The sequence below is a fragment of the Canis lupus genome, chromosome 26 (assembly GCF_011100685.1).
Source record: "Canis lupus familiaris isolate Mischka breed German Shepherd chromosome 26, alternate assembly UU_Cfam_GSD_1.0, whole genome shotgun sequence".
In the NCBI taxonomy this organism is placed as follows: domain Eukaryota; kingdom Metazoa; phylum Chordata; class Mammalia; order Carnivora; family Canidae; genus Canis; species Canis lupus.
In genome coordinates, this window is record NC_049247.1 from 17,687,350 (window position 1) to 17,714,421 (window position 27,072).

At 52.8% G+C, this 27,072-nt stretch overlaps 1 protein-coding gene across 8 annotated transcripts in view; it reads right to left on the bottom strand.

Annotated features, from left to right (window-relative positions):
- Nucleotides 1–3,636: 3,636 nt before the first annotated feature.
- FAM222A (family with sequence similarity 222 member A) overlaps nt 3,637–27,072 on the bottom strand; it is a 55,652-nt gene continuing 32,216 nt past the window's right edge. For 7 of the 8 annotated variants that reach the window (XM_038575383.1, XM_038575385.1, XM_038575388.1 and 4 more), the window contains 2 exons: nt 6,367–6,471; nt 3,637–6,235 (listed from right to left, as the gene is read on the bottom strand). In XM_038575383.1, coding sequence (XP_038431311.1) covers nt 4,950–6,235; nt 6,367–6,471 — 1,391 coding nt within the window. In that variant the 3' untranslated portion in view covers nt 3,637–4,949. The remainder of the gene's footprint in view (nt 6,236–6,366; nt 6,472–27,072) is intronic. The other variant, XM_038575390.1, reaches the window with a different exon arrangement.

The window sequence follows — 27,072 nt, forward strand, 5'->3', positions numbered from 1 at the left end:
ACTCAGTTTCGCTAATTGCAACACAAGAGGTAGGACTCTGTTTTCTTAAGTATTTGTTCCTAATGAATAGAAACAAACACTCAGGTGATCAAAAATATTAGGGAAAAGCTGGGTTAAAGCCAAAAGCGTACCTTGCCTGCAGGACTTTTTAGAGCCTTTAATATGCTAATGAAATTGTGCATCTCTAAGGTGGGGGAAGGGGATGCATCTGTTATCTCTAACTCTTTTTAACCTGGGAAACCCATTTTCCAAAGTGACTGCAGCTGGACCAGATGATGATAGAAATAACAAGCCTAACTTTTTGGGCATCTTGCCCCAAGCTGACTCTGTTCTTCATTCCCTAGGGGACTTGACCACTTATTCCCTATTTTCAACCCCACATGGTTGTAATGTGCTTGTAATATCAGTCTCTCTTGGCAGTGGAGACATAGGCAGCTCAAAGAGGGGTGGTTCCTTGCCAAAGGCCACATGCTCATGACAGGCAGGGTCAGGACTGGAACCAGGACTGTCTGAGCCTCAAACCTCTAGACCCCACTGCCCTCAGGTGGGTCCCTCTCACGGGACTCGTTTGCCCTGTCATCCTGATCACACATCCTGGGTGACATCCCCATCCTTCAGAGGCCACCACCTCCTTTGCCAGATCTGGAATTGAGGCTCAGAGAGGCCACACAAGTCCCCCCCCCCCCCCCAGGGTCACATATGGAGAAACTGAGGCCAGCTTTCCTGCCTCCTCCCTTCCCGCTAGGTGATGGTGGCGATTTAAATAGAAATCCTTTTGTCGGGCAGCCCGGGTGGCTCAGTGGTTTGGCGACGCCTTCAGTCCAGGGCGTGATCCTGGAATCCCTGCGTGGAGCCTGCTTCTCCCTCTGCCTGTGTCTCTGCCTCTCTCTCTCTCTGTGTGTCTCTCATGAATGATAATAAAAAAATCCTTTTGTCCAGCAGTACCCCTGGCTGCCCCACCTTCCAGACCCGTACGGGGGGTGGGGGGCAGGTGGGGACCACAAGGGTCCTTTAAGGCGGCCTGGGTTGCACAGGCACAGTGCGGTGCGGGGGGACAGGGTGCGCGTGGAACCCACGTGGGGGTGGAGTCCGGGCGCAGGTGGAAGCCCGAGGGCAGGCTGGAAGTCAGCAGGCTGTTGCCAGGGGAGTTCAGGGGGTGACCTTGTCTGTCTCCCCTCTCCAGAGGCCTGTGGAGGAGTCGGGAAAGCTCAGAGCTACCCAGGAAGGGTGAGTGTCCCCCGAGTCCCCTCCACTCAGGTGTTTGCCAGGGCCACCCTGATGTCCCTGTAAGACGGGGCGATGATCTCCTGGCAGCTGCTGCTGACAGCAGGTGTAACCCCGGGCAGGTTATGTGCCCCCCACACCTGGGGACCGTGTGGGACAGCTCAGCCCGAAGGGGTGTGAGCCCAAGACACCAAAGGGAGAGAAGGAGCCGTGTCCCCACGAGAGACTTAAGGACAGAGGAAGGCGTGCAGCTCTGCTTGAGGTGGGGGGCAGCAATGGCAGGTTCTTCCCCCGCCCCCTCACCCGGCACGGAGTCCTGCAGCCAGGGGTGCGGCCCCCAAGGCCGGACCTGTGTGCGGGAGCCAACTTGGCCATAGTTGGGGCTTGGCCCAAATATTTTCTGTTCTCTGCGCAGTGCAGCCGTTCCGACGGGCCCGGGTCCTGCCCCAGCTGTTTCTCTGTTCCCCACCCTCAGCTGCCTTGGGGCAAACTGATTGCTCTCCTGGGGGCCTCCTGGGCTCACCTGCCATGTGGGGACCTGCACCTGTCGTGCCGGGTAGTTACGAGGGGACTAGATACCGTCTAGCGCCGAGCCCGAGGACGGGTCTGCCTGCGGTGACCGCGGGCCGTTGTAGCATTGACGGCGATTCCTTGTCGTCACCTGCGCTGCCCCCCAGTGTGGCAGGTAGTCCTAGGTGATTCTATGAATGAAGGCCGGGCCTGCTTTGAGACCAATTAGCCCCCTTCCCAGGGAGGTGCCCGGCCAAGGCACCCGGGGAGCCGGTGTTAGCTGAGGGCTGGGACCCCAGCTGGACCCTGGGGCCCGGCCCAGACTGTCTGTGTCACGTGTCCCCACTGTCCTGTGCACAGAGCTGCAGACCCCGCCACAGCCATCGAGCTTTTCCCAGATCAGAGGTGGGCCCTCCGCCCACATCTCTAAATGGGAGGGACCTGACGGGAGGGTGACTCCAGTCTTGCTTCCTTGCACTCCTGATGCCCCTGCGTGGGTGGGCCTGGCAGGGAGTTCAGGACAAGGGGACCTGGACTACCCAGAGACCGTGTTGGTGTAGCGTTGGACCCTGGGAACAGCAGAGCCACAGGCCACCACCTGGCCCTAAACCTGGCCCCAGACCCTGCTGCTCCACCCCTGCCCCCAAGTCCCTGCACCGTGCTTTCGGGTCCTATCTGGTTCAGGGTCACCCCAAGCTTCAAAGCCAGGATTCCAGCCTGCTGTGAGGGTAGAAGCTGCGGGAGAGGTCTGGGGCATCTGGAGGTGGCCTGGGCCGAGGTGTGGGACCTGAAGCCGGAACTTGGCTCCCTCTTACCATCCTGTGGCCGTTCTCAGTTTCTGTGTTCCCGACTGTAAAGCAGGGATGATTTGGTTACACATCTGGTAATGTGGTTGAGACTGTTTTGGGAGGTCAGAAAAGCAGCTGCTTTCGTACCATTTGTGGTCCCTCCTGGTGGCCTTATGCGGCACTGACTCTCATTGGCTCGTCACCCAGCACCCCTGGGCTGCTCCCCAGGGTGTGACGGGTGCTGTGCTTGGCTTACTGACCCACTTGAGAAGGGCCTGGGTCCCACCCTTGCACCCAGGTAGGGCTCTGTGCATGGGAGGGGGAGACTTGCATCAAATAGGGGGCTCTCCAGGTACTCCCCCCCTCCCCCACTGAATGGCAGACTTCCCTGCCAGGGGATAAGGCAGAGCCAGGATGTGAGGAAGAGTCCATGGGGTTCAAACCCCAACTTTTCAGACTTGCTGTGTGACCTTAGGTTCACTTCACATCTCTGAGCTTCAGTTTCTTCCTCTCAGAGGCTTAGTACCTTACAGGAGATGGTAAGGCTCCAGTGAGATGTGGTGTATGTGCAATACCCAGCACCAATGCCGGATAGATGCTGAGCATCCTGGGTGGTCTCCTGCAGACGCCCCGGCACCCAGGGCCTGGGGCGCATGTGTGTTGGGCTGGCCAGGGAGGAGGTGCATGGTCAGGCCCATGGAAGCTTGGAGGGTGTCAGGCACAGAGGAGAAGCTGGGAAGGAATTTAGTACCATGAGGTGTGTGTGTGATAGAGAGAGAGAGAGAGAGAGACACCATCCCTAGACCGCCTCTGCACCTTGCAGGCAATGAGCCAAGGGGCCTAGGCTTGGTTCTGCCCCCACCACTCTGCAGACTGATCGCTGGCCACAGCCCAGTGGCCTTCGGCCTGTGTGCTAACGTGACGGCGTCCACCTCTAAAGAGCTGGCAAAGCAAGTGGGGCACGGAATGCCCAGCAGTGGGTGCCAGGAGCTCCCGGCCGGCTTCCTCGGGGCTCTGTGCCCGGCCAGCGCGGGAGGAGGCAGCCCGTTTCCCTCCTAAGGGAAGGAAGGAAGGAAGGAAGAACAAAGCGAGAGCTACAGAACAATGCCACAGCTGAGACACCATCTGTGTTTTCCTTCTTTTTTCTTTCTCTTCGTTTTTAAAACAATATAGTGCAGACTGCACTTCTCACAGTAGAATATAATGGTCAATTTTAGTATAAAAAAAAAACATTCTCAGAGATTTGTAAATGCACTTAGTGCTTGAACAGGCCTTGGAGAGATACAGTACCGCTTCCGGAGTGCCAGAGGGGCCGGGGTTTGGGGAATTCGGGCCTGGGGGATGTAACAGCGGGTGAGGGTTGGGGGGTGTCCCTGCCTGCCTCCCCCGCCCCTACCCTCAGTGGTGTGCAGCAGGCCTTGGAGGGCAGCTCGCAGGAAAGGAGTTGGATCAAGTCTCCCAACTAAAACCAGTAGGTTGCCTCCTTGCTGGTTCCCAGGAGAACCCTTGAAGAAGGCAGGGTAGGGTCCCTCTGACTGGTGTCTAAGATGGCAGGCCCACCGTTAGCCCCTGTGGTGCCTTTGTGCGAATAGGGGAAATGGCACCCCTTCCTCAAGATTCAGAAAATTGCCATAATAAATATACAAGTCTAGGATGCAAATGGTGTCTCCTTGGACAAGGTGCCCTTGTGCAGTGCACAGCCTGTACAGCTGTGCCCAGCAGCCCTGTAAGATGCGGAGAGAAGGGGGAAGGTGGTAGTACAGGGTTTGGAGAGATTGGGGACGGGGGTACAATTCTGTGTTGGGAAGGAATGGGAGGAGGGGAGGGAGGATCTAGAGGAGGAGGAGGAGCAGGGGGCCTGGTAGTCCTTGGAGCCTCTGTTAGAGTGGTCTTCACCTGGATTGGCCAATGGGGGACACTGTAGGCCCTGTGACTCCCTTTACCCTCTCTCTGCTCCTTTTCCAGGAGACTGGGGAGCTCGTGGGGGCAGGAGATGTCTGACCCCCGGGGGGCTGCTCTGACCCCACCCTGACTCTAGACCGTCACCTGTCCTCCTGTATCCCACCCTGGCCTGAGCCCCTCTCCTGGGAAAGCCAGAAAGAACCATTCCTGTTTTAAAGTGGTTTCTCTCTCCCTGCCTCTGCCAGCTTGGATGGAGGAAGTGGTGGACGGCAGTGGCTGCCCTGGGCCCTCCCATGTCCTAGGGCAGCCGATGGCAGGGAGGGGCTTAGGGGAGCCAGGTCGCCCTGCTGCTCCCCATCGGGTGGCCGCACGGCAGCGGCGGCCAGCCTGGCTTCCCTGTGGGCATCCACGGGCACTCGGGCACAGGGCGAGGTCGGGTGCCCCGGTGCGCCGCCCACCCTGTTCCGCGGCCTGCCTCCCCGCTCGGCGCCCTGTCCGTCTGTCCGTGCGGCCGCCGGGCAGGCCTTATCTGTAGACGGGCAGGCGGATGTGGGCGTGCTGGTGGTCGAGCAGCCGGGGCACAGCCACCGTCTCGTAGCCCTTGCCCAGCATCTGCTCCTTGATGCAGGGCGGCCGGATGTCATTGATGAGATACTCCAGCGACTGCAGGCTGCTGCTCAGCACGGCCGTGTTGCACACGCTCTTGCTGGGCAGGCCCGAGAGGGCTTCCACGGAGGGCCCCGCCAGCTCCCGGGCCGCCCCCGGCCCCAGCTCGGTGACCGCCACAGCGGCCGCCGGGTTGTAGCAATCGCTGGTGGGGGTCACCAGCACGCTGTTCCAGGGCGCGGCGAAGTACTGGCCCACGGTGAAGCCGGTGGGCAGCCCCATGCCGCAGTTGAGGGGCGACCCGCTGGCCCGCTCGTACACCCGCCCCCCGCAGGCCTCGGGGGACTTGCTGGCCACCGTGCCGCCGCTGTAGGCCCGCAGCGGCTGGGGCGGCGGCGGGGGCGGCTTCTGCGGCCACAGCAGGTAATCCAGGCCGCCGTCCGCGTAGCCCGCGGGCTTGGTGGCCGCAGCCAATGTCAAGGCCGCCGCGCTTCCCTGGCCCAGCTCGGCGCCCTTCCGGCAGTCGGGCAGGCCGGTGGCGGCGGCCGTGTAGGCCATGCCGGGGAAGCCGGGCACGGGGCCGTGCTTGGCCGGGCTGGGGTGGGGCCCGGCCACGGCCTGGCAGGCGGCGGGCGCGGCGCCCGGGGCCTGGCACTGCTGGTTGAGCTGGTACAGGATGCTGTGGATGGAGGGCAGGTTGGAAGGCGGCAGGGGCAGGCCGCGGCCGGGCAGGGGGATGACGGAGGCGGCGGTGGCGGCGGCCGCGGGCAGGCCGGGCGGTGGGGCGGGCGCCTCGGGCGGCTTGGGGTAGCCCAGGGGCCCCAGAGTGCTGGGCGCCGGGTAGGGCGCGATGCCCACCTGCACGGCCGCCGGCGACAGCTTGGTCCGCTTGCCCTCGGCGCTCTTGAGCACGCTTTTGGCGGGCCCGGTGGGCGCGGTGGCACCGGAGGAGGAGGAGACGGCGGCCTTGACGATGGCCAGCAGGCCCTGGTAGCCGGCGGCGTGCTGCGGGTAGGGGCTGTAGCGCTGGCCGCTGGTGTCATAGCCGTTGACGGTGCGGCCCAGGTGCTTGTGCTGGGGCACCCGGATGTTGGTGGGGAAGATCTTGATGGACAGCGGGCTGTTGGCCACCTTCTCGGCGTAGGCGTCCAGCTCGGCCGGGCTCGGGTAGCGGGACGAATGCATGGAGCTGGCCGCCGTCTCACCTGTCGGGGGGACAAGCCGGAGAGGAAAGTGCAGGTGAGAGCTGCCCCCCTCCTGCCCCGTGACCCCGCCCCACGGTGCTCACTCTGCCCCTCCCTCCATCGGTTCCCCATCCATCCCCTCGCTCCTCCACCTGTTCCTTCACTGCGAAGCTCTGGATCGGGTGTAAAGTCCGGGAAGGCAACCGCACACATCATAAGCTGAACTTTCACTGACGGAACACAGTCCTGTGACACCCCTGCGGCCCAGAGATGGGATATTCCAGAGTGTCCAGTCCCCCAGAGTCCCCCGCGGCCCCGCCCAAGCCAACAGCTGTCCCGACTTCTGACGCAGTGTCTGTAGGGTGGGGATGGAATCCGGCCATGCATCTCCATCGGCATCGGCCTCTGCCACTTAAGGTAGTCTGTGGGGTTCGCCTGGGGGGCGGTGGGTTGTGCTTTCTCACTGCTGCGCGGTCCTCGTGTGGGACACTACGTCACAGTGTACTCATCCTTCCCACCGTTGATGGCATCTGGGCCGTTTCCAGTTTGGGGCCGATACACACAGCACCACGCAGTCTGGTGCACACAGATCCGGTGCGTTCTGTTGGGACTATGCCCAGGAGGGGGATCCGGGGCAGGGGAACATGCAGCTTTAGGAGAAAATGCCCCGCAGTTTGCCAAAGAGACTGTGCCAGGCCACACTCCCCTTACAGTGCAGGAGCTCCAGGGGCTCCACGCCCTTAGGGAGGCCACTCCTCCTATTTCTTCATTATCCTCTCTGTGTCCCCCTCCCTTCCCTCATCTGTAAAATGGGGCGATGATGACGTGCCGACCTCTACGGGCTGGTTAAGTGTGCAGCTACGTGCACAGAGCCCAGCACAAGGCCTGGAACGGGGCACCCGAAGAAGGCAGACAGAAGCGCTCTGCAGCCTTCCGCTGGCTGCTCAGAGGCCCTTGCTCAGCCAGGAGGCAGGCGAGGAGGGACTTCACCCACCTTGGCTGCTCAGCCCCTCCCCGAGGCTGCCCATCACCTGCAAGGCCAGCGTGGTGATAATCACTGCTTTTTCGGCACGCTGTCAGCATGGGGCTGAGGATGCACTTTGTGTGACAGGCTGACTGTCCTACTCTTGGTGGCACAACTGGCCCCTGCCATGGGGGAGGAGGGTTGCTGGTAGGCAGACCCCCCCCCTCCCCCACTTTCTGGCATCCAAAGCCCCTCCCTGTGTAGGGAAGGGAGCAGGGACCTGCATGAGATAGAGGGGAAGACCCCGGGCTTTAGAACTGGTCGGCTGCATAGAATCCTGTCTGCTTGTGGCACTTTGTGGCTCTGGGCAAATGGCTTGCCTGGATGAACCTCAGTTTCTCCACCTGTGGAATGGGGATCATGATTGTGCCAGTCCTGTGGGATGGCCTGAGGGAATGAGCAGAGCAGAGGGCGTGAGGCACACGGTCAGTATTGGAGGGTGGCGGGCTGTCTGGGCCATTGAGCGAGGGAGGCCCTCAAGGTCTCCACAGCACCTTGCCTTCCTCCTGCCCCATGAGCACCCCTGGGGCCCACCAGTGACCCCCAGTGCAGGGACTTGAGAATGGGGCTTCCCCACTTTGAGCCTCAGTTTCCTTATCTGTAAAAAGGGGGTGATGCTGCTGGGGACATTGCCTCCCAGGGTGGCTGCGAATTCTAACAAGTTGTACATGGTGGGGTGTGTTAGTAGAAGCAGGTGCTCTCTACGCTGGGAGTGGTAACACCCTCCCCATCTGCCTGGGACAATGGTATCCTGGGGAGGAAGGGGCAGGGGCTAGCGCTATCTTTTTTTAAATTCAATTAAATTATTTGAGAGAGACAGCAGAGCAAGAGAGAGAGCACAAGCAGTGAGGAAGGGGCAGAGGGAGAAGCTGAGCAGGGAGCCCCAGCGAGGCTCAATCCCAGGAAGGCAGATGCTCAACCAACTGAGCCACCCACATGCCCTGGGCTGCCCTTCGTCTGACCAGCACAGGTGGGCCTGGCATTGTGGCTGGGGCTGAGGGCAGACCCCACCACCTTCCTCCCCATTAGTTGGAAGGCCTCACCCCACATCCCATCCTTCCAGAGCCTCACCCCCAATCCCCTTGTTGGGCTCAGCCAATCTGAGCAAAACGTGTGCTGCAATAGGAAGGCACAGGCATTTGGGGATACAGCGGAGCCTCATTCAGCCAGGCTTTGGAAATCAAGACAGCTTTCTAGAAGAAAGGGCATCCCAGTTAAGGCAATGTTGAAAGGGGTGAGGAGAGAGCAGAGAAACCTATTTCAGGCAGAAGAAACAGCAAAGGCAAGGGTCCAGAGGTGAGGAAGCATGTCCCGAGTGGGAACTGTAAGTAATTCAGAATGAGAGCAGATGCCCAGGGCAGACATGTGGAAGAAAGGGCCTGGGAGGGCATTGGGCTGGTGCAGAGGGGGCCTCTTCACTGTAGGGCAATGGTTCTCCCCCCGAGGGCACACTGGTCAGTCTAGTGATGTGTTCCATTCTCATACTTGGGTCAGGGGAGCCTCCACCCCAGCTACTGGTATCCAGTGGGTAGTGGCCAGGGATGCCACTGAACATCCTGGGGTGAACAGGAAATCCTCTCCACAAGGAGTGTTGGAGAAGCCCTGCCTGGGCCATCGGCAGCCAGGCAAGGTTTTAAGCAGGGAGGGTAGGGGCAGGGGCAGGCATGCGTATTAGAAAGGTCCTTCCTTGGGATCCCTGGGTGGCTCAGAGGTTGAGCATCTGCTTTTGACTAGGGGCATGATCCCGGAGTTCCAGGATCGAGTCCTGCATCGGGCTCCCTGCATAGAGCCTGCTTCTCCCTCTGCCTGTGTCTCTGCCTCTGTGTGTGTTTCTCATGAATAAATGAATAAAATCTTAAAAAAAAAAAAAAAATTGGAAAGGTCCTTCCCCTATACCCTGAGGTGCAGGAATGTGGTCTGACCTGGGCAGGGCAGCAGGCAGAGGAGAGGTAGGCAGCCCTCAGCCTCCCAAGGAGCCCAGGCCAGTGCCCCTCATCCCTCTGTCCTAATCCAGACCTGGCAGGTGGAGCTGACCCCTGGCGGGCCACAGGCCTCTGTCTTGACCCTGCTTGGGGCAGCCCCCTCCTAAGTGGCCTAAAATAAACTCAGTGTGGAGAATGGAAATGTCACTTTGGCCAACGGGGGAATCTTTCTCCGAGATTGGATTTAAACTACATTATACAAGCAATTTCATGGGCACTTAGCACCGCTCGGAGAGTCCCGCAAAAAAGGGACCAGCTCTTCATTTACCAGCCATAAATCAGCAGTTGCTATAATGAGCACAAAAATGTCACTTTTATGCAATTTTACAGATGAACAAAACTGGTGAAATTAACTGTGGTAACCTACTATAGTCAGCAAAAGCGGCTGCCGGGGAAAAAAAATATATCTGTATGTATTTTTGTTCCTCTTAAACCCTCTTCCCAAGCAGGTTTCTGCCATTGTGGTGTGAAAACTCATTTGTCCTCACCATTATACTTTCATTTGGAGTTTATCTTGAGTATCCAATGAGCCACCAACTGTGAAAATGATTAAATCTACAAAATCTATCTAATGGATGGAATAAATTAGGTGTTTAAAACCTTTAAGAAGAAGAAGAGAGGGGGGAGAAAAGTCCTGCCTATTACTGGTTCCCAGTTGCTGAGAGGAGACCGTCTGGGCCCCAGTGGGTCGGCAGGACTCCATGGGGGTGGGTTGGGCCCTCCGGCATTTGTGGGAGCCAGTGGAGGCTGCCCTGAGTATGAGCCAGGCTCTGCGTCCACAGCTTTTCTTGACGTCTCTTGTTTGGAGCACCTGACCACTCTGAGAGCCAGGGGCCCTCATTTTACAGATGAGGAAGTAGACCAGTTAAAGCATCTGGCAGGCAGCCTCCAAGGTCTGCCACACCCCCTTTGCAATCCTCCTCACCTCCTGGTACTCGTGCCTGTGTGCAGTCCCCTCCCAGTCCAAGCAGGGCTGACCCATGTGGCCTATGAAGTCCCGTGGAGGTGAAGCAATGTGACTGTCATGGAGGCACTGGGTTTTCCCGTCACTCACACGCTCAGATCACTTGCTCTGGGGGAAGCAGCCACCACAGGAGGATACAGAACAGCCCATGGAGAAGCCCACAGGAAAAGAAATGGGGTCTCCCACCCGCAGCCGTGTGAGGCAGCCTTCTGGAAGCAGGTCCTCCAGCCCCGGTCAAGCCTTCAGATGAGTGCAGCCCTGGCATCCTGACTACAGCTTCACGGGAGGCAAAGAGCAGAACTAAGCCACCCTGAATCCCTGACTCACAGAAACTGTGAGAGATGCTACGTGTCTGTGGATGTCTTAAGCCACCAAGTTTTGAAGCAAGCAGTTACACTGCAGTAGACACCTAGACCAGGCCCCCGGTCTACAGACGAGGAAGGGCACTCAGAGCTTCGTGAGACCATGCAACTGCTGGGGGGCGGAGCTGAGATGTGGCCCTGTTTTGGCTTCCTGCCAAGTCCCCTTCACCACCTGCATCCCCAGGAGGGACCTTAAAGTCTGCCTGGAGGCTCAGAGAGGTGGGAGGTGACCCGCCAGAGGCTGCAGGCCAGGCAGCTGTCATTCCCACCCTCGGCCTGCTCCTAGAGCCTGCCAGCTGGCTGCCCTGGGCAGGTCTTGCCTGGGCATGTGCTCAGGGATCTTCAGTGTTATGAATTCAAGTGCCTCTGTGTGGGGCATGGACCAGCCCCTGCAGGTCGCTGGAGTCCCTTGTCTCAAACCTAGCATGGGTGTCATGTCACTGTGGCCCTAGGAGTCTACAGCTCCTACTCTATGCCTTGTTCCTGAAGGGCTCTCTAAGCAGTGGTGAGGATAGGCGGCAGTGCTCACAGAGCTGATGTGTGGCAGCGAAGCGGGGGGCCTGTTGGGGAAACCCAGGGCCTATCTTTGATGTGACTCCCTCCCTGCCCAATACCCCTGGCTGGACTAGGGGACCCCACCAGAGGTTCCAGCAAGCACCTGGACTTGGTCACGGCAGCAGATTCTGATTGCCCTGGGTTTGTCCTTCTGCACCCCCAGACTTGGGCTCCCTGAGCTGGCCCACTCACTGCTGTGTCCCCGACGTCTACAGGACACATAATAGGTTTCCAGAAACATCTTACTGGACAACAAGGCTGTGTCCAAACAGACCCATCCCGGCTGTGGGCCTCTGTTCACTGCCAGCCACACTTGGGAGAATTAGTCCTTGGAGGAACCAAGCCAAGGAGACAGCCCCAGGAGAGCCGCTCCCAGAAGCCTCCCTCCAGCCTCGCATCCAGATGTCTTCCCGGGCCCTTGGCTGTGCAGGCTCCGCACAGGGCCACGGAGAAGCAGCCCCAGTCAAAGCAAACCGAAGTCCCTGCCCTCATGGAGCTGACAGTCTAGCAGGGGCGACGGTCATATATAGCACGTCAGGAAGCCACAGGCCCTGGGAACGAGGGCAGAGTAGGTGTGGTCGTTTTAAAACCTGCCCACAAATTCTTCGGCACTCCTGCCAGACCGGGGAGGCGGACTTTCCTTTGCACAAACAGGGAAGAACAGCAGCTCCGTTCTACTGAGGGGGATGTGGCAGACGTAGTGCCACGGGCTGTCCTGGTCCTGGCTGCGTGGTTACAGGCAACATGGCTTCGCATGGAGACCCAGGTGGGTCTGTCCGTCTGTCGGGTGTCCGTCCCTGGAACCCAGCCAGTGTACTCGGGGAAGCCCGGGCCCCATGGAGAGGCCATGTGTGGGTGCTTGAACCAGCTGCTGGCATCAACCACCTGATGTGTGAGGAGGCAAGCCTTTGGAAGATTCCAGCCCTGAGCCTGGGCCTTCCCAGCCCCACTCCCAGCAGCCATACCCCAGCGCTTGGCGAAGGCTCCCGACACCCTCTGCACTGTGCCCTGTCCGTATGGCCGGGCACAGCAGATGGCTGTCGGAGGCCACTGAATTTGGGAGTAATTTGTTATGCAAGCACCATAAGCAAAAGAGCAGGGCGTAGGGGGCAGGGAGGGACCTGACAGAGGGGTGCCTGGTGTGAAGGTGGCGTCTCTGAGAATGTGGCCCTTGAGGAAAGGCTGCAAAGTGGCGGAGAGAGCCTTCTGGCTATCTGACGCAACGGCGGTCTCGGCAGGGCCCAGAAAGGGACCAGGTGTGTCTGGGGAAACCGAGTCAGCAGGGAAGGGTTGTAGAAGAGGGGGGAGGGCTGGGGCACCGTGAGGACCTGGGCTTTTCCTCAGGGGCCTAGGGAGGGACATGACCTACTCTGAGTTTTGATGGGACCCCTCTGGCTACTGGGTTGAAAACCGGGCAGGATGAGGGGTCTTAGGAAGAAGGCCCGGGAGCAACCTGACTGTTCCCACGAGACAGAGCACCCAGCAGATCCACAGCAGAAATGTACTTCGCTGGGCACTAAAATTTGGGTTCCAGAAGTCTGACGAAGCGGGCAAAGGTGTACAGTACAGGTACGTGGACAGAGAGAGGTTACAGGGGGGCCGTACCCACGAGCCCGCGGTCCCCCTCCCTCCCTCTCGAAGGGGCTCAGACCGAGGCTGGAAGTAAAAAGCCTGCGGTGCTAGCAGGGCCCGGCTGGTGAGGGCGTGCGCTGTTTCTTCTCTGTGCTTTTCTGCAGTCGCCAGGGCCTGGCGGTGACCGTGTGTGTCGAGCGAGGCTGGGGAGGCTGGGGATCGGGCACGCAGCTCTCCCTTCTCCCGGGCCCCGCCCTTGATGCCTGCGTCATGCCGCCTGCTTCAAAGCCGCTCCTCTTCCCTGGGCCTTGAGCAGCCCGAGGCCTCCCTGGCTCCTTGCCTGGGCCCCGACCACCACCGTCAGGCCGCCTCTGCCCCGGAGCAGAGCACAGAGGGCGGTTGGCAGCCTTCTGAGAAGGCATCACGGTGCAGGGGGGCAAATGTGGGCTGAGCTCAAATCCCAGCTCTACCACACGCTGTGTGGCTTCAGGTGGGCCGCTACCCCTCTGTGAGCCTCAGTTTTCTTGTGTGTAAAATGGGGATACTGATGCTGGTCTTAGAGAGTTTTTATGAAGACCAAAAAGGGGCCTATTTTCAGGGTGCCTCTCTGTAAGACACTCCATTGAGCCCCTGTTTGTGTGAAGTCTGAACCGCTCAGGATGGCATTTGAGGTCTTGGTCATGTGAGGGCTCCCTCTGCAGCCCTCCTTCCCCACAGGCCCCTGGACACACACATGGTGTCCCCTGGGCCAGGCACGATGTCAAATCCTTACAGCCCTGCCCTTCTGACGTCCTCACGGTAGCCTGAGAGGTGGCCCTGGGTTCCAGAAGGGGAGGGGTAGACATTCAGGTAACAGGGTATCAAGTGAGGATTGCAATATGTGATTCCCTGCATGTTTTTGCTGAGAACTGGAGGACAGATGGGCTGGGAGTGGGCCAGGGAGCTGTGCCCTGCCCAGAGGTGTGCACCCTTGAAGCTATGCTCAAACACTGAGCAGGGCAAACCACACACCACCAGTCTGAGAGCTCTCGTGGTACAGAAAGGATCCATGAGCCAAGTTCTGAGCCCCATCGTCCATTCCCTGGGCACCATGGATGCAATGGCTCCGGACTGTTGTCTCACACTGAGAAGCTTCCCCTCGGTAACCAAAAACTGGTCCTTTAGAGCACAGCTGGAATGATGCCTGCTTATGCTCACCTCAGGCAGACACCCTACTCATTGATCTGTGTCCATCTGTCTCCCACATCCTCGTGGGAAATCCCCCGTCTCCAGCTCCCTTTTCCACCCTCCTCCCGCAAGTTCCTGATCAAGAGTGATGATTCTGGGCAGCCTGGGTGGCTCAGCAGTTTAGTGCGGCCTTCAGCCCAGGGTGTGATCCTGGAGACCCAGGATGGAGTCCCACGTCGGGCTCCCTGCATGGAGCCTGCTTCTCCTTCTGCCTGTCTCTGCCTCTCTCTCTCTCTCATGAATAAATAAATAAAATCTTAAAAAAAAAAAAAAAAAAAGAGTGGTGATTCTGAGGTTGGGTGGAACTGTCCATACAGTGCCTGGTACACAGAAGGTGCTTGAATGACACGCTGGGAGAACGGAGTAAGAAGTGTTGCTCAGAGCCACCCCGGGCTGCTGGCTCTGATGCTCCACATCTTAGTGGGGATGTAAAACTCCCCTTCTTCCGCCTGAGGCTCCCAGGCTGTAACTGTCCGTTGACTTCTCTTCTGGTCTATAGACCAAGGGCAAGCCTTGCTTTCTCATCCCTGACCCCTGGAAAATTCTGGAACCACAGCAGGTGCTTGGAAAGTGCTGCAGAGTCCAGTGAATCCCTGTTCTGAGGCCTCCAGGAGGCTGCGGGGGGCGGCAGCAGACAGAACCTGGACTCCCGAGCAGCAGAAACCGCAGCACCCGCCCTGTGAACTGGGCTGTCCCTGCCCTGTAGTCCCCATTAAAGTCCTGTCGGGAAATTTAAAAGCCTGGCTGGAAGCGCAGATGAGCTGTCACTGCCATTACGTTAATGTTATAGGCTTTTTACAGGTGCGTTACAGAGACGTGGTTATTAACGAGTATATTAAGCCAATTAAAAGCAGCCCTTTGAGTGGGATTTAGTGTTGCTGCAGGGAGACAGGAGAGCGGGACTCGGTGGCAGCCGGTGGCACCCCAGCAGGAGGGGAGAAGTGTGGGTGGAGGGGCAGGAGCTCTGCTGGAGAGACAGCGCAGGTGCAAAGCTCGGACTCTGGCTGGAGGTGGCCAGGGCAGACTGATGCGCAGCGTTGCCACATGCGGTGGGTGACCTTGGCCAGGCCACTTAAACTGACCCTCAGTTTCTCATCTTTAAGGGGATGAAGAGGTCACAAATCACAGGTGGCTGAAGTCCGTGTGATACTCTGCCCTGGAAGGCCTGTGGTACTCGCTCACCAAGGGGCAGGTGGAGGAGGGCATGGTGGGGGAAGATGCCAGCCCGGAATTCCTGCTCCCACGCTCTGGGCTTCTCCCACTGCTGCCCAGCTGAATGCCACTGGACACTGGTCTACAGAAGCTGTTCCCTTGGTGAGCCCTGGATTTTTCTGACTCTAGGACAGAGCTAACTGTAGCTTTCCCACAGGAGTGGCAGGACTCAAGGTGTGCCAGGCACACAGTAGGTGTTCAGCAGATATCATTTCTTATGCGGCTGCAGATTTTGCCTGTTGCCTCTTCCCTTCAGGCTGGGGAAGCCACAGGGGCATGACGCTGCTGAATGGGGGAGGGGTGTCCCTGGCTGCTCCAGGGGATAAGGGGTCCCTGAGCACAGGACCTGGCCCAAGCCCACAGGGAGGAGCAGTCCGCATCTGCATTCCCCTTTGCTGCCGACACTCTGCCCTTGGAGGTGGCAGCCTCCTGAATGCTCAATTAACGTGACACTAATTAGCTGGTGGCACCAGCAGAATCCCTAATGAGGCCGCCCAGGAAGGGGGTGGGGGAAGGCGGCTGGGCCAGGGCAGATGCAGCTGTCCTCTGGCCTCCACTGGGAGGGATGTGCGGAGGGACGAGGGTGGCTGCCAACAACCCTGACCTGCGCCCAGCCCACCTGACCGGGCTGTGAATCCAGGCGCCCTAGTGGCCAGCGGGGGTGACCTCAGGGAGGTGACCGCAGCTCTCTGCCCTCCATTTGCCCTCAGAGTATAGAGTGGAGATTAAGTGAGAGAATGCGTGTCAGAAATCTTGGTACATTACAGTTGCTCAGAAAAGGCTGGCCCCCTCCTCCCAGCTCTTTCTGGACCAGACGAGGCAGTGCAGGGTAGTGGTTATGCCTGGGCGCTGCAGAAAGGATCCTCACGTTCTCCAGCCCTGTGTGTACATGTGTATGCAGGCTCACGCGTACACGGGCGCAGATGCTAGGGGCGCAGCGTGAAGCCACATGTGCCCAGATATTCAGGGCCATCCTGTATACGAAGACCAGCAGGTGCTCACAGGCACACGTGTGTATCCACACATGCCTTCCAGGCCCCGGAGTGCCCAAGGGGTCCCTGCAGGCAGGGCTGGGGGCACTTCAATCCCTCTGCAGCCTGACCTTCCTATCGCTCACCTGTGTCTCATCTGCGTCTCACCTGCTCTCTCTTTCCCTTACCTGCTCCCTGACGGGCCTCTGAGAGCCTGCTCCTCACCGTCTCCCCTGTGCCCAGCCTGCTGCACCGCCTGCCCGCTGCCCTTTGGAACTGCTGCCTCATCCCTCCTTTGCGCCGTGCACATACCCGTCTGTCTCCATCCACCACCGTGTTGGTCTGACTCACCTGCTCTTTCCTCCCCGTGTGCCCTGCCCCCTCCCACATTCCACCCCTCCCCATTGTGCGCATATGCTCACTTGTGTGCGTGTTCTCTCTATCTGTCGCTCTGTCTCTCTCTCTCTTTCTCTGCAGCCACCTCCCTGGCTCTGTACTGGATGCTGGTCCATTGCAAGCGTGCTGCAGACACACTCTCTCAATTTTTGGCTAGTCCTGACTTTTTTTATGGAGCATTTTGCCAAGCTGCAGTTTTTAATTTTAATGCGTTCCAATTTGTTTCCTTTGAGTTTTCTTTTTTTTTTTTTTCCTTCCCCCTTTCCGTTTGCAAATCCTTCCTGGTGGATATTCCTCATAATTTGCTTCAAAGAATGATAATGGTTTTTCGTTGCAGGGTACCAGATTTTTAGTCTGTCTGGAATTTCTTGTTGTGTGTGGTGTGAGGTAGGGCTCCAGTGTCATTCATTCCATGTGGCTAACCAGAGGTTCCAGCAGTACATGTCCATCCCCACAGGTCTGAGAGAACTGCTCTGTCCCAGACTGAGCTCACATTGCACACTGGTCCATGCCTTGGCTCCCTCTGTCTCTGTACTCATCCCACCACCTCAGCCGTAAGCCAGGGCAGTACTAGCCTGGTCCCCTACCCTTATACTTCTTTGTCAGAAGTACCTTGCCCATTCTTGGCCTTTTGTTCTTATCAACTTCAAAGTCAGCTTTTCAAGTTACACACACATGGTCAGGATGTAAGGACTAGATTGATTTTTCCCCCTACTGAATCTCTGTCCATGTGCAGGATATATATCTATGTTTATTTAGGTCTTTAAAAAAAAATCACTGAGTAAAGTTTTCTCCACAAAGGTCATTTACCTCTTTTACCAATTTATTTTAGTTCCTTAATGTAATAATACCACAACTTGGATAAAATGGACAATTCCTAGAAAGACACAAACTACCTGACTTATGAAGAAGTGGAAAATCCGAACAGACCTGTAACCCATAAAGAGGTTGAGTCAATAATCAAAACACCCCTGCCACAAATCAAAACCACAGTGAGATACCACTTCACACCTAGTAGGACAGCTAGAATCAGAAAGCCAGGTGGTAAGTTTTGGTGAAGACGTGGAGAAGCCAGAACTGCATACGCTGCTGGTGGGCACATATAACAGCATAGCTGCTTCGGAAGCTGTTTGGCAGTTCCTCAAAAAGTCAAACAGAGAGCTGCCATGTGCCCAAAGAATACCATGCTTGGTTTACCCACAAGAGAAATGGAAACCTAGGTCCCTGCAAAAACTTTTTTCTTTTCCTGCAAAAACGTATACTCAAACATGCACAGCAGCCTTACAATCGCCCCAAAGGCGGAACAGCCCAAACGTTTGTCAGCTGATATGTGGTAAATAAAACATGATGTAGTCCATGCAAGGGGAGATTATTCAGTGATGATGAGGAATGAAGTATGGATACAAGCTACTTGGTGGATGAACCCTGAAAACACGGGAAGTGAAAACAGCCAGACACAAAGGGCTGCATGTCGTAGGATTCCATTTATACAAACTGTCCAAGAGACGCAAATGCAGAGAGAGAGAGACTTGGCAAGTTTAGTGGTCAGGCGGTGAGGAGGCCAGAAGAAACGGGGACTCATAGTTAATGGGTGTGAGGTTTCTGTTTAGGGCGGAGGAAATGTTCTGAAGTTTAATGGTGATGACTGCACAACCCTGAGAATTCACACTACAGAGTATTCACTAGTACGCTTTGAATGGCTGGAGAGCGTGGTACGTGTTACCATACACGTAATGCTGTTTCCATAAAAAAAAAAAAAAGGTAATAGTATCTTTTTTAAAAATGCAATTGCCAGCCTTTTGTAGTTGGTGTAGAGTAGGAGCCAGCAAACCACAACATACAGGCCAAGCCTGGCCTGCTGCCTGCTTTTGTAAATAAAGTTTTATTGGAACACAGCCATGCCGATTCTGAGTGTCTGTGGCTGTTTTCGCGCTACCACCCGGCAGAGTGGAATAAGTTACCATAGAGACTGTATGGCCTACAGGGGTGAAAATATCAGGAATGTTACAGGAAATGTGTGCCAACTCCCGTTGTAGGGGAACACGACTGTGTTTGTATGTTGGCCTTATGTCTGCGGGCTTGGTGAATTCTTTTGCTGGAGTTTCTATGCAGCTAGTTTTACTTCTTTCTAATCCTTACAACTCATTATGTATTTTCTCTGTCTCACTGAGGTGGCCAGGACCTCTGCACAGTGTGGATAAGCAGTGACTTGGATCTTTGTCTTGCTCTGATTTTAGCAACCCTCAGGTTGGTTTGTTGTGGATTGCCCTGTAGAGAGGAAGTTGCCTTCCTTCCTAGTTTAAGAGCTGATTTTTATTTGTTAAATCATAAAAGGGGGCCAACTCCAGCTGGCTCTCTCCCAGCCCTTCATCTCTGAGCTGCTGTTCCTGTGGTGGGGGTGGCACTGGACCTTCCTTCTGTCCCCAGGCTGCACTCAGCAACAGCTATGTAATTGAATCTGCTACCAGAGGTTTGTTTTTAATTTTATTGGAATTTTAAATTGCTTTGTTTCTTCCGTATTTTATTAGTGTCAGTGGAAGCAGCTGCACCTGCAGGAATGCTCGTGGGGCTGTGGCTCCAGCCTTTTGGGGTCAAGGTTGGTGGGTGAGGGGTGGGAATTGGGGAGAAGAGCCTCCCCCTGCTCCTCCCGGGTTAGCAAGCCCTTCCTCCCCTGAAGATGGGAGGATGGGCGGGAACCTTTGGTCCCTTTGTGAGTATGGGAAGGGGGGGTTCCCTCCCTCAGTGGGACGTGGGGCAGATAAAGTGTGTGAGTCTGCTCCCAGGCCTTGGGGGGTTCTCTCTTGTACTTATTCTCACATCACAGTGGAGTTAACAGGCCCAGAGAGGGAGGGCCAGTCACTCACGTGTGCAAGACCACACACATGCACGTGCACGCCCCATTTAGGGCACAGCCAGATTTGACCCCCAGACCATCTCCATCTCAAAGCCTGTGCCCTGGAGGCTCATGGGCAGGAAGGGAGGGTGGTCATGCTACTCTCAGCTACAGAAGAGCAGTCTGAGGCAGAGAGAGGCTGTGCCACTTACCCAAGGCCTGGCAGAGCAAGGGTGGCAGCTCACACGCAGTCTCCTGGGGTGGCTGCCTCAGCTCTTCCCTTCCTGGATGGCAGATCCCCAAATGCCTCTCCCCAAGTCCCCTTGGTGCCTCTCTGGGGCTCTCTGCATAGTCTACACTTAGAGCAGCATGGACTCAGAGTTTATATATCAACACCATGATGAGAAAGTCAAATATTTATTAGGAGGGAAGGTCCTGAGCAGCTGAGAAAAACAGGCTTCTGTCCCAGGTGTGGGCAGGTCCTGTTTGGGACCCTGGGACTCTGGTCAGCTGGGAGTAGTCCAAGATCTTAGGCCTGAGGTAGGGGAGGGGAAATGGACTCCCCCCATACACGCACACACACCTTTTTAAATCGTTTTTCTCTCCAAGTCACTTTCTCTAGCCACCAGGAATAGGCTACAACAGTCAGCTGCCCAGGCTTCTGGACATAGGACCACTCATACTCCTGGCGCCTCTATCTGCCTGACCTCAGATCCCAGAGAGGTAAATTGTAGCCTTTTCTGGTTTGCTGGACATGTTCTGGGCACATGGGGCTGCTATGCCTTGTATAGCCCTGTGTCATCAGGCTGCTCTGATCCCACTTTATAGGAATGGAGGGAGGGGATCTCAGACTAAGCCACATCTTTCCTCGACCAGGCTTTTGACATTACTGTCATAGGTGGTCAGAGCTGGATGGCTTCTTTGGTCCACCTGACCCTATCCCTTGCTTTATAGAAGGGAGAACACTGGCCCTAAGAAGCTGCCCAACTTGTCCAAATCACGATACACATGGCCCAATTGAGACCTCTCTCCTGTGGTAAGAAATGCAGTGCAGCCTATGGTCTGGTGGCAAAGCTCAGGGAGAGCCCTTCCTGTCTCAGTTATGCCTGAAGGCCACAGGCACAAGAGGGCGGGACTGCCCCAGAGTCATGCCCAGGAGGAAAGGGCAGGAGCCTTCTCTGCCAATGTCCAGGCCTGGGCCAGCAGCAGGGCACCCAATTCAATTTGCTTATCTCCCTTCCTGCCTCCCTCTTTCCTGTGCTCTTCAATTACAGGCAGAGTCACTATCTTTTCCAATAAGTGCAAAGATGTCAAAGGGCCTGAGTGAGCTGGAGATGCAGGACGTCCTTGGTGGTCCCCCACACTGTCTAGATCAAGCCTAGGAGCAGAAAGGAAGGACTAGTCCAGGTCGGTCATCATGCCCAGCCTCTGCCTCCAACCAGCAGCATAGGAGCAATTAAAGGTTAAAACACACAGATCCTTTGAGCCAGTAAGTCCATGGAATAATGTTTTTTGCACAAATATACATACATGTACAAAGATTTATTACAGCACTGTTCGGAATAGGAAGAGACTAGAAACAACTTAAATGTCTATCAACAGAAGGATGGTTTAAAACGTTATTCTTTATCCATGTAATGGAATACAATGCAACTGTTAAAAAGAATGAGGGTGAGATGGATATATTGGTAATTAAAAAAGGCAAGGAACTGAAGGGTGTGTGTGTGAATGTTTATACAAAAGGTATTTATTTTTAAAAAATTTTATTTATTTATTTATTCATTCATTCATTCATTCATTCATTCATGAGAGGCACAGAGAGAGACACAGCAGAGGGAGAAGCAGACTGCCTGCAGGGAGCCCAATATGGGACTCGATCCCAGGACCCCAGGATCATGACCCAGGCCAAAGGCAGACATGCTCAACCACTGAGCCATCCAGCCATCCCACAAAAGGTATTTATTGTTCCTCCTGCATGTGTGTTTTTTTCAGGAGGGTATTTAAGAAACTGCTAACACTGATTTCCTCTGGGAAGGAGAGTTATTTTTCATTTTAAATTCTCATGCTTTCTGAATTGGGGACCATAGACAATCTATTCAGTGAAGTACTTAATTTAACAAAAGAGAACATGTTCTTCCTGAAGGTTATATAAAGGAATGAAGGGGACTATGCATGAAAAATAATATTCCTTGAAACCAAAGCCCCGCCCCCAACCAAATCATCTGACATTGTTCTGTTTTTGATAAGGTAGACAAATATTTTTCTATACCCCTATCTCTGAAAGAACACCAATAGAAGACTTCAATTTTGAGGAATGTGGATATAATACCTTCTTTTCCTACAAATGCCCCAAAAGCAACATGCAACAAAAACACTAGTTCTTCCATTTTTTGGCAAAACTAGGAGAGTGCTAAACCCATAAACAACCATACATATACAGGGTGTCCAAAGCAACAGAGATCAAATGGAGCTGAGGGAGGAAGCATAAAGAGGGTGCCTAGCTGTACATTTCAGAAAGAGCCAGCTGCATACACTTCCTAAGTGTTATAGATATCCCTTTTAGATTTGTATAAATTTAAACAAAATCTAAACCCCCTTTGCTACAGTAAAACCAGGGATGTATCAGCTGGTTATAGACCTTCCCTATGCCCACTTGGTTCTGAAAAGCAAAGAAGGTAGGGCTAAATAAGAAATCCCCCAAATAAGCCATACTTGTAGGAACCAGTTTGTCTCTGAGGCAACTGGAGGGAAACAGCTGGGCTGAGAAAAACTCATCTCCTCCAGAGGTGAGTAATAAAATTGAACTAGCATGGTACTTAATTGAAAGGAAAATGAGAAAGAAGGCAAATTCTAAGTAATGGCTGGAAAAGCAAAAACAAAAAACCAAACTACAATCCACTTCCCATCAGAAAAATGTAGCCACAGATGAGATGAAAATTATAGCCAGATAATTTCATTGTGAAAGAAAAAAACTTTACAATTGTTTCTATATAAAAAAAAAAAAAAAAAACACCACAAAGCAGATATACAAGAGTAGAAGGAAAAAACTCATAAAAGCAAAAGGGGAAAATAGAATGTACAAGAAAAACAAAAGGTGCAAAAAAAGAGCAAAGTGAAAGGGGTACACAGGGAAGACAGGCAAAAGACAGCCAATCTGTACTTAAACTAGAGTCCCCAAAGAAGGAAATTAAAATAATACAAGCCTTGGATCTGCCTGTCAAAAGGGCATGGTACTGTGTTCCAGGGAAAAGAGACTCTGAATGGCCAACCCCAGGACACATGCTAGTAAAGTAATAACATGAGAGACATGGAAAGGTCAAAGTGAAATATAAAGAAGGAAAAATCAGGCTTTAACTTCTCCATGGCAACAGTCAACATTAGAGAACAGAACATGGTCTGCAAAGATTCTCAAGGAAACAAAGTGACTTTCTGAACTTGTGGGAACTCCTGGAGTGCTGTTCACTTGAGGCCTTAAGCCATATGCCAGTGGACCAACTTTGGATCATGGGAAAAGAAGGCACAAGAACTGGTGGTGAGCACTGACCCTATTTCTCTAGGAGACAGAGAAATTACTGTAATCATGTAACCAGCATTACAACTCCTGGGAACAGAGTAAGGGTATCACTAATAACAGAAGAGGGAAGGGGAAAGAGAAGGATGGCAGTAGAAGTACACAGATATCCTCGTATTTAATAGTTGTGATCAAAAGATATATTTTTAAAGTTTATTGTTATTTTTTTAAATTTTATTTATTTATTCATTCATGAGAGACACAGAGAGAGAGAGAGAGAGAGAGGCAGAGACACAGGCAGAGGGAGAAACAGGCTCCATGCAGGGAGCCTGACATGGGACTTGATCCCAGGTCTCCAGGATCATGCTCTAGGCTGAAGGCAGCACTAAACCGCTGAGCCACTGGGGCTGCCCTGTTATTATTTTTTAATAATCTTTTTAAAAAAGAGAATTAAAAAAATTTTTTTTTTGTAATCTCTACACCCAACGTGGGGCTTGAACTCACAACTCTGAGTTCACGAGTAGCATGCTCTACTGACTGAGCCAGCCAGATGCCCCAAAAGATATCATTTAAAACTGATGTCAGGTAGGGACACCTGCGTGGCACAGGCAGTTAAGTGTTCTCTTGGTTTCAGCTCAGGTTTTCATCTCAGGGTCTATGAGATCAAGCTCCACATTAAGGTCCACGTCCATCATCAGGCTCAGTGCTCAGTGTAGCATCTGCTTGAGATTCTTTCTCTCCCCCTCTGCCCCTCCCATTTGTGCTCTCTCTCTCTCTCTCTCTAATAAATAAATCTTAAAACTGATGTCAAGTAATGGAGGCTTAGGGATGCCTGGGTGGCTCAGTGGTTGAGCATCTGCCTTTGCCTTTGGAATTCCGGGATCGAGTCCTGCATCGGGCTCCTGCCTAGAAGCCTGCTTCTCTTCTCTCTGCCTGTGTCTCTGCCTCTCTCTGTGTCTCTCATGAATAAATAAATAAAACCTTAAGAAAAAAAAAAGTAATCGAGGCTTAATAGGAAGGAGATAATTCTAAGAAAATGTAGAGAGAAAAAGGAAATACATTGATTTCATCATTTTGTTCATTCTAGGGACAGTAATAGATACTGTTCCAAAGAAATAGAGATCAGGTATTCTTTAAAGTCACACTAGAACAAAAACGACCTCCTTGGGATCCCTGGGTGGCTCAGAGGTTTAGCATCTGCCTTCAGTCCAGGGCCTGATCCTGGAGACCCTGAATCAAGTCCCACGTCAGGCTTCCTGCATGGAGCCTGCTTCTCCCTCTGCCTGTGTCTCTGCCTCTCTCTCTCTCTCTCTCATGAATAAATAAATAAAATCTTAAAAAAAAAGACCTCCTTTATGATTAAAGGTACACAAGCACAGATCACACAGACCTTTTTATTTATTTTTTTAAGATTTTAATTATTTGACAGAGAGTGAGCAAGAGAAGCAGACTCCCCACTAAGCAGGGAGCCCAATGCAGGGCTTCATCTCAGGACCCTGGGATCATGACCTGAGCCAAAGGCAGACGCTTAGCCAACGGAGCCACCCAGGCATCCCAAGATAGACTTTTCAAGGCATTAAAATAAAGCACAAAATAGATCAGACACCTGTCATATCAATAAATGTAAAAAGAAAAAATTGTTTAAAAGTCATTCAGATTGTTTCACAAAGCTTAATTCAACTCTACTGTATATGAGTCACATCTAAGTAATTCAGAAAGGCTGAAATGAAAGGACTGGTAAAGTTTCAAGGAAAATGTGAATTAAAAAAGCAGAGATTACCTACCATCTTAGATAAAACTGAACCCAGGTTCAAAAGTATTAAATATGGCAAAGAAAGTGCAATTCACTACAAAGATTTAAGATATTAATATCTCTGTGTTAAATGACATTGCATCACCGTGCATAAGGCCACAGCTCTAGGCGCTGCAAGAAGAAAGAGCCTGGAACATGTGAGTAGTAGGTGTCTAATTCATTTCTCCATCCATGACAGGTAAGCAAGGATAAGGAAGACATAACTAACATAATTAATGGGGGAGACATAATTCGTATACACCAAACTCTGAATCCCCCAAACAGCCACATTTCTTTTCAGGTCTCATCTGAAAAGTCTGAAAACTCACAAAAACTGATTACATCACAAAGGAAAATTCAAGTCCAAAAGAGTAGCAATCATGCACAACAATTCTCTGATCATAATGCATTATAACTAGAAATAATTAATTGCAGAAGCACCTACTACCTGAGTGAATAGATGGAACTCAAATGAGCCTTAGGTCAAAGAAGAAATCAAAACCACATTCCAAGAGATTTAAAAAATAATAAAAATATCTTCTATTAGGACCTATAGGATACAGCTAAAGTAGTGCTCAGAGAATTCATAGTCTTAATATTTCCTTTTTTCCCTTGTTAATCAGTATAGGGTTAAGCCCCTAACTCAGATTTTTAAAGAAATGAATACAAAGAATATTTTAATAAAAATAAAAGCATAAATCGGGCAGCCCGGGTGGCTCAGCGGTTTAGCACCGTCTTCAGCCCAGGGCGTAAGCCTGGAGACCCAGGATCGAGTCCCACATCAGGCTCCCTGCATGGAGCCTGCTTCTCCCTCTGCCTGTGTCTCTGCCTCTCTCTCTCTCTCTCTCTCTCTCTCTCTCTCTCTCTCTGTGTCTTTCATGAATAAATAAATAAAATCTTAAAAAAAAAAAAGAGGGTCACCTTTAAAAAACAGCATAAATTAATGAATTATAAGCTAGAAAAGGGTAATTACTAATAAATAAATCCCAAAGATGTATCTTGGGGGAATGGGAGGTTGGTAACCTCTTAACTAACTTACCCAATCAAGAAAAACAGGGTGGGGTGGGGGAGAGAAGCACAAAATATACTAGAAATATAAAGATGAAATTCTTCTTTAAAAGAACTGTAAATTAATTTGTTCAACCTCATGCAAGTAAATTTTACAACTGGATAAAATAAATACTTTTCTAGATATAATTTACCAAACTCATTCAAGGGGCAATAGAACAATTATAACAGATCAATTATTACAGAAGAATCAAAGAAGTACTCCCCCACCCTAAAGAAAGGCACTGGCCCAGACTGTTTCATGGAGGATCAGATAATCCATTTCTACTTAAACTGTCACAGAGTATAGAGAAAGGAGGGAAGCCTCCATTTTCTTTATGAGGCAAACAACACTGATCATGAAACCCAACAAAAATTGTTCCAAAAGACTGAAGACTAATCTCACAGATGAAATTGCAGCAAAACTCTTAAGTAACCAAGCCAATCCAGCAGTAGATAGAATTTAAAATATATGTATATATGTACATATATATGTATGTACATATATACACATATATAAATAAAATTTTTATATATGAGAAAGAGAGAAAGTGAGCGAGAGCACTAGTGGAGGGGGAAAGGCAGAGAGGGAGAAGCAGACTCCCTGCTGAGCGGTGAGCCTGATGCAGGACTTGATCCCAAGGCCCTAGGATCATCACCTGAGCCAAAGGCACACACGCTTAACCAACTGAGGCACCCAGAAGCCTCAATCCAGCAATATATTGAAATATGCACCATGACCAAGTGAGACTCAACAAGGAATGCAAAGATAGTTCAATGTTAAGGGACCTCTATCAACATTCCTATTAAAAGATCAAAGGAAAAAAATAAGATCGTCTTCATATATACTGAAAAGGCATTTGGTAAACCTCAACTTCTTGATTTTTTAAAATTCTTAATAAAACCGGAATACATGGGGATCCCTGGGTGGCGCAGCGGTTTGGCGCCTGCCTTTGGCCCAGGGCGCGATCCTGGAGACCCGGGATCGAATCCCACATCGGGCTCCCAGTGCATGGAGCCTGCTTCTCCCTCTGCCTGTGTCTCTGCCTCTCTCTCTCTCTCTCTCTGTGACTATCATAAATAAATAAATAAATTAAATAAATAATTAAAACAGGAATACATGGACACTTATTTAACCTGATAAAACATCTGCCCCTGAAACCAGCATTTTGCATGATGGGGACATTCCAAAAGCTTCTCATTAAAGTCAGGAATGAAGCAAGAGTGTCCATTATACTATGAAATAAGACAAAGAAATTAAGGTATAAAACTTCCAAAGTGGGAGGTAAGATTACGATTTGCATGTGATAGAGTAACTGGAAAATCTAAGAGACCAAATGGAAAAACCATTACAAACAATAAAAGAATTCAGACGGGGCAGGAGTTAATAGCTTTTATAGAAATAACCGC